This window comes from Rhinolophus hipposideros (assembly GCF_964194185.1).
Source record: "Rhinolophus hipposideros genome assembly, chromosome: 17".
In the NCBI taxonomy this organism is placed as follows: domain Eukaryota; kingdom Metazoa; phylum Chordata; class Mammalia; order Chiroptera; family Rhinolophidae; genus Rhinolophus; species Rhinolophus hipposideros.
Genome location: NC_138063.1, coordinates 59,641,078 through 59,648,276, shown reverse-complemented (window position 1 = coordinate 59,648,276; position 7,199 = coordinate 59,641,078). Strand labels below are relative to the sequence as shown.

Genomic DNA, 7,199 nt, shown 5'->3' with positions numbered 1-7,199 from the left:
TGGGGGGTGGGTGATGAGGGTAAAGGGGATCAAATATATGGTGATGGAAGGAGAACTGACTCTGGGTGGTGAACACACAATGGGATTTATAGACGATGTAATACAGAATTGTACACCTGAAATCTATGTAAATTTACTAACAATTGTCACCCCAATAAATTTAATTTAAAAAAATAAAATAAATATTACAGTATTTAAGATGTAGCAAAGTATGATGGTGGATATATATCCATCTTATATTCTTTACTAATGTACCTTATGCTTAAAAATATCTCAGGATAAAATGAACAAAACTATAAAAATGACTAAAGAAAATTCTCATTTATGTCTTTTTCATAAGTCCTTTCTTGTCTGATATGTCTTTCTCCATAAAAGCCTGTATTTATTTTATAAATAAAATATTTTCTTAAACATTGCAAAAAAAAAAAAAAAAGAAGAAGAAGCTATGCACCGATGCCAGCACCTCGTCCACCCTTCAAAGCAATTTTGGAACTCCTTTTCTGGAATGGCCATCAGAGCTGTCATCGTATTATCCTTGATGTCCTGAATGTCATCAAAATGTTTTCCTTTCAATATTTCCTTTATTTTCAGGTAAAGAAAGAAGTCATTGGAGGCCAGATCAAGTGAGTGTGTAGGGAGGGTGTTCCAATACAGTTATTTGTTTACTGGCTAAACACTCCCTCACAGACAAGTGAGGTGGTGCATTGTGGTGATGCAGGAGTCACGAATTGTTGGCACAAAGTTCAGGTCGTCTAACTGTTTCACACAGGCTTTTCAGCACTTCCAAATACCAAACTTAGTTAACTCTGTCCATTTAGTACAAAGTCATAATGAATAATCCCTCTGATATCAAAAAAGCTTAGCAACATTGTTGCAACACGTTTGCCAACTTGTCAGACCTTGTATATTCTGATAAGCCAGATGGTTTCTCTCCCTCTCCAACAGTTTTCCTTCTTCCAACAACATATCTTATTCTGAATATGTTGCTGAGCAAGCAAGGTGTTTGTGCCCCAAGTGAGAACAACTGCAAGGAGCCTTGACCCAACAAGAAGCAGCTGCAAGGGGCCTACTAACTGGGCTAGCTCCCTCCTTCACTTGCTCATTTCTCACTTTCTACTTACCCCACCAGCAATACTGTGGTACCATGGGACATGCAGTTCGCAATGCCATGGTCATTCCCCCACCTTCACCTTCTTGACCCTTTGGATGCGTCAAGAAAAGACGGCTGCCTAAGCAGCATTCTCCCCACCAGACCGCAGGGCGTCAGGCCTCGAGACACGCGCGCTGATGGCGTCACCCGGTGACGTCACTTACTGGGGCCGCCACCGTTGTTTCCTTGGTGACCGGCCCGCGCCCTGCGAAAAGGCGAGGAGGCGAGTAGATGCTGCCACGGTGGCCTCGCGGCCCTCTGCCGTGCCTGCAGCACCGTGGCCAAGAGCTGAAGCAGCAGGTACTATCTGGTTGTCTGTGGGGCCTGAACTACATACAGCGGCTGGGCCGCTGGCGGGGCGAGATGGAAGCGACGGAATCCTGGGAGCGGGTCCCGATCCTCGGAGCGGCCCAACCGTAATGCTCCCATCCCAGCATCCCCCCACCAAACCCGGGTTCTAACCTCTCATCCTCCTAACCCGACCCGGGGACCAAACCTCGGAAAATCGTGACCTTTGACTGAGTCCTTCCTTTGCCCTCCCCCTAACATCTCAGTCTCAACCCTTAACCCACCTCACCTCCAAACAAACATTTAACAGTAACCATTTCCAACCATCTCTGTGCCCTACACTACTCGCCTTCATTCTCCAGAACGCTTCCCTCCAACCTTCTTCCAGTGGTGACTGCTACTGCTTCAGGTGAACTCAAAGCGAATTAGTAAAGAATAGTCCTAATGTGTAAGAGAGTGTGGGGACAGAGCCAGGAGTGTAGTTTCCAGGCTCTCGGCCTCACATAGAAAGGTGCTCACTTGGGTAGTAAATGGCCATCAGTTGTGATTGGATGGCCATCAGCTGGTTGGCGGTTGGCGGTCAGCTGTAACCAGTGAGCCATTGGTCACTAATATAATTGGGTTGGCTACACTAGGAGAAAATGGGGGCTAGCAAGAAGATGGTGGCTGAGCAAGCAAGTGGGGGAGTGAGGGTTACAGATCGTGTGGCTCCTGCTTCCTGTGTCTCCAACCCAGCCCAGTCGTCAGTGAGAGTATAGTGGTATTACTCCCCTATCTATAGTTCCATGGGTGTTCCTTTTGGGCCTCACCATGTCCTGCCTTCTTATGTGGGGAGCGGTACCAGAGACCCTGCGTGCCAGCCTGCATGACAGAGAGCAAAGGACTAGAACTAAAGAAGAAATACAAGTAACTCATATACATGAGAAAAGTTAACTTGAAAGATAAATAATTGCAAAGGAGATAAGATATAACAGACATTTTAAAAATCACAATACTCAGTACTGGGGAGGGTGAGATGAAACAGGGACTTTACACTCTCCAAGGTATAAGGTACAGCATTTCTGGAAAGCAGTTGTAGCAAATATTCATGCTGCTACACTGGGTGATTACATTTTTAGGAATTTACCATACATAATAATACGAAAAATTGGGACAGATATTGATGTGTGAAAGTGTTCATCACAGTGTTCATCAAAGTGTTCAACACTACTTATAATAGAAATGACTGGTAACAACTTAAATGATCAGTAATGGGGAATGGATACATAACTTATAATGGGATCTAATACAGTGATTAAATTTTTGTTAGAGATTTTAATACATTAGGGAGAATATTTGTGATAAAATGTCAGTTTAGAAAAGGAATATAAAATTGAATATACAATATTTCAATAAAAAATTTAAATATATATGTAGAAAAAAGGAAACATGCTAGTATAGTAATTGGGGTATCATGCTGATGGTTATTATGTTTCTGTTCATACTTTTTGATATTTTCATAATTTTGAATACCAAATGTATATTACTTTAAAAAATAAAAAAGTAGGTAGTAATGCGTTGTTAATTTATTTTCTAAAATTATTTACTTTGCTAATTTTACTTTTTAATTTCCATATGATCTATTACCAAGTGTTGTTTTCACTAAATATAATTATTTAGTAATCTTTGGCAGACAAGAGATTTACTGACTGCTCATATTTTATCCAGTTTTGGACTCTCATTTAAAAAGTACCAAAGATTTGATGGATAAATATTTCTTAAATGACTCTATTAGAATTATAGTGGTGCAATGGAATACTATTCAGCGTTAAGGAATGATAATATAGGAGCATTTGTGACAACATGGATGGATCTTGAGAGTATAATGCTAAGTGAAATAAGTCAGACAGAAAAAAGCAGAGAACCCTATGATTTCACTGATATGTGGTATATAAACCAAAAACAACAAAAGAACAAGACAAACAAATGAGAAAGAAAAACTCATAGACACAGACAATAATTTAGTGGTTACCAGAGGGTAAGGGGGTGGGTGGTGGGTGATGAGGGTAAGGAGGATCAAATATATGGTGATGGAAGGAGAACTGACTCTGGGTGGTGAACACACAATGGGATTTATAGATGATGTAATATAGAATTTTACACCTGAAATCTATGTAAATTTACTAACAATTGTCACCCCAATAAATTAAAAAAAAAGAATTATAGTGGTGGAACAAAATACTCAGTAGAAGTAAAATAAAACTCAATGTGTCATTGACTTAAGCTGAGTTCTGGCTAAATGCTTAATATAGTTCTGTATCTAGTTATAAATTTAGTGGGACATTGAGAGAACCAGGAAAAATTTGAGAAGTAAACTACAAAAATTGTTTGTTTTTGTAGTTTTGTTTCATCAACAAAGATGAAACAAAAACTATTAGAAGGATTATTCAGCCTGGAGAAGAATTGGCTCAGGAGCCTATGATACCCTGAGTGTCTGGGAAGGGCTCTTTGATAATGTGAGTAAATTCCCTCCTGTCCCCACAGAGGACACTTGAAGCAAAACACAGATTTCCAACTTGGTGTCCTGGGAACAAGTATTCAAGAGTGGGTACCAATGGGTCATGCCTGTGATGACTGGCTCTGTCACCAGGTGTGTAAATTTTGTAAATAACACTGAGACTGATGCAAAATAACAAGAGTAGAGAAGATGCTAGTGAACTTTTATTTCTCTCTCTTCATCCACTTCATTTTCTCTGCATCATTTATAGAAAAGAACCCACCGGAAATATGTGCCTCTTTTGTGGGTACATTGACAAAGTTACATGTAATATTGGGAAAATACTAAGTCAAGTTATAAGATATAAAAATGAGGATAAACAAACGTGTAGTATAGTCATACAATGAATATTACCCAGCAATTAGAAGACATAAACTAATGATACACACAACACTATGGAAGTAGATAAGAAAACATGAGGTGTGAAAGGATTAGAGAAAAGAGTACATACTTTCTGGGAACTTTCTGGGGTAACAGTACTTTTCTGTATGTTGATGGGACTTGGGTTATACGGGTGTATGTGTTTGCCCAAACTCAGTAAATGTATACCTATACTTACGATTTGTACATTTCATTGGATGTAAATTTTACATCAAATGTTGAACTCTAATTGGTGATACTCATGGTGTATTATTTAAGGGGAAATATGTTGATGATTGCAGTTTACTTTGAAATATATAAAAATAAGATGGACTGCTGAATAGATGGATCAAATAAGACTAGTAAAATGTTAATGGTAGAATCTAGCTGGTGGGTTTACGGGTGTTTACTGTAAAATTCTTTTCACTTTATTGTATGCTTAAAAGTGTTCGTAAAATTTTGGGGAAAAAGATTAAAATTTTATTTCCTAAGGTTATATGTATTGTTAAATACAATATAGAATTTAACAATTTTAAGCGGTTTCTATTTATTGTAGGTTGATAGTTTGCTTTCTGAGAGTCGATTGGAAGGAGTTCTAGAAGCCAGTAAAAAGCGAGATATTTACCAAAGGTAAAGCATTCTAATTTTATAAGCTTTTCAGGAGCTATACTTGCATTTCAATGAGCAGTGTTTACAGCATAGAAATTGTTTGAGACATATTTCTTTCCTTATTTTTAGTGCAATTTCTAAAAAGACAAAATAATGGGAAATAATATTGAGGTAACAATGTATTTTCCAAAATGTATTTTAAAATATTTCTTGCAATTATCTATATCTACCAGGTCTAAATATTGGAATAATAGTATTAAATAATTACAAATATTAGAAAGAGGCAACTTAATCTGTTTTTTACTTTGTATGTACCAAGCAGTGTGGTCCACACTGGAGAAACTTTTTCTTGATTAATTTTCACAATAACACCATGCAATACTTATTAATATAGATGGGAATATTAAGATTCACAGTGGTTAGTTAATATGTCTAACATTACTTTGCTATAAGACATTAAATTGGGAAAGTAATAAAAATGTTTTAAGTCTCCTAAGAAATGCAGAATTCAGTCAAGCAAGAGAAGGAATTTCACTGAAATCTCAATAGAATTGCAGGTTTTGGTCCATTTGAATCAAATGGAAGAATTACATCATGATATAACTTATAGAAACCAACCTAAATCTGATGGTTGTAGACTTGTGATAGCAACTATAAAAACTGCTTAGAGTGAACATCGGTGATTTAGGCAGAGTTATGGTAGATCCTTGGCTTGTGTAGCCCCAGATCCTGTGACCTGGTCAGAAAAATCAGTCTATTAGCAATTCCACCTTGCTTGGGATGGTGACCTTAAAAATTAAATATAGTTTAAAATTACATAGTAATGATGAACTAAATTGGACTATTAACACTTTTGTATTAAGTTTAGGGCATCATTAAGATACACACATCATTAAGTTGTGTGTTTGAGGTATTTAGAGTTTATAACATACAAAAGAACATGAGATTCATTCTGTTAGTTTAAATGATTCATTAGAATTATTTGAAAAAGTTTTACTTAAATCAGGCATTCAAAGTGCTCAAAAGCAAAATAAAATTTATATGAATTTTAAAATGTTCAAGGAAATTTAATTAAATACATTTATTTATTTTAATTTATTGGGGTGACAATTGTTAGTGAAATTACATAGATTTCAGGTGCACAATTCTGTATTACATCATCTATAAATTCCATTGTGTTCACCACCCAGAGTCAGTTCTCCTTCCATCACCATATATTTGATCGCCCTTACCCTCATTTCCCTCCCCCCACATCATCTATAAATTCCATTGTGTTCACCACCCAGAGTCAGTTCTCCTTCCATCACCATATATTTGATCGCCCTTACCCTCATTTCCCTCCCCCCACCCCCCTCACCCTCTGGTAACCACTAAACTATTGTCTGTGTCTATGAGTTTTTGTTTCTCATTTGTTTGTCTTGTTCTTTTGTTGTTTTTGGTTTATATGCCACATATCAGTGAAATCATAGGATTCTCTGCTTTTTCTGTCTGACTTATTTCACTTAGCATTATACTCTCAAGATCCATCCATGTTGTCACAAATGCTCCCATATCATCTTTCTTACTGCCGAATAGTATTCCCTTGTGTATATATGCCACAACTTCTTTATGCATTCATCTATCGAAAGACATTTTGGTTGTTTCCATGTCTTGGCCAACGTAAACAAAGCTGCAATGAACATTGGAGCACACGTGTCTTTATGTATAAATATTTTCAAATTTTTGGGGTAGATACCCAGGAGAGGGATTGCTGGGTCATATGGTAATTCTATTCACAATTTTTTGAGGAACCTCCACACTGCCTTCCATAACGGCTGCACCAGTCTGCATTCCCACCAACAGTATATGAGGGTTCCTTTTTCTCCACAGCCTCTCCAACACTTGTTACTGTTTGTCTTGTTGATGATAGCCATTCTGACTGGGGTGAGGTGATATCTCATTGTGGTTTTTATTTGCATTTCTCTGATGATTAGTGACGTTGAGCATTTTTTCATATGTTTATTTGCCATTTGTATGTCCTCTTTGGAGAAATGTCTCTTCAGGTCCTCTGCCCATTTTTCAATTGGGTTGTTTGTTTTTTTCTTGTTTGTATTTTGGATATTAGCCCCTTAATGGAGGCACTGTTTGCAAAAATCTTCTCCCATTCAGTTGGTTGCCTCTTTATTTTGTCAATGGTTTCTTTTGCTGTACAGAAGCTTTCAAGTTTCATATAGTCCCATTTGTTTATTTTAGCTTTTACTTCCATTGCCTTTGGAG

The 7,199-nt window shown here is 37.4% G+C and overlaps 1 protein-coding gene across 13 annotated transcripts in view; it reads left to right on the top strand.

Annotated features, from left to right (window-relative positions):
• Positions 1-1,289: 1,289 nt before the first annotated feature.
• Positions 1,290-7,199, top strand: part of NPHP1 (nephrocystin 1) — a gene marked incomplete at its 5' end in the record, with an annotated part of 94,194 nt that continues 88,284 nt past the window's right edge. For 6 of the 13 annotated variants that reach the window (XM_081078944.1, XM_081078938.1, XM_081078943.1 and 3 more), the window contains 2 exons: positions 1,338-1,450; positions 4,891-4,964. In XM_081078944.1, the coding sequence (XP_080935070.1) occupies positions 1,382-1,450; positions 4,891-4,964 (143 nt within the window). Of the gene's footprint in view, positions 1,451-4,890; positions 4,965-7,199 lie in introns of all 13 variants that reach the window. The other 7 variants (XM_081078939.1, XM_081078937.1, XM_081078936.1 and 4 more) reach the window with 4 other exon arrangements.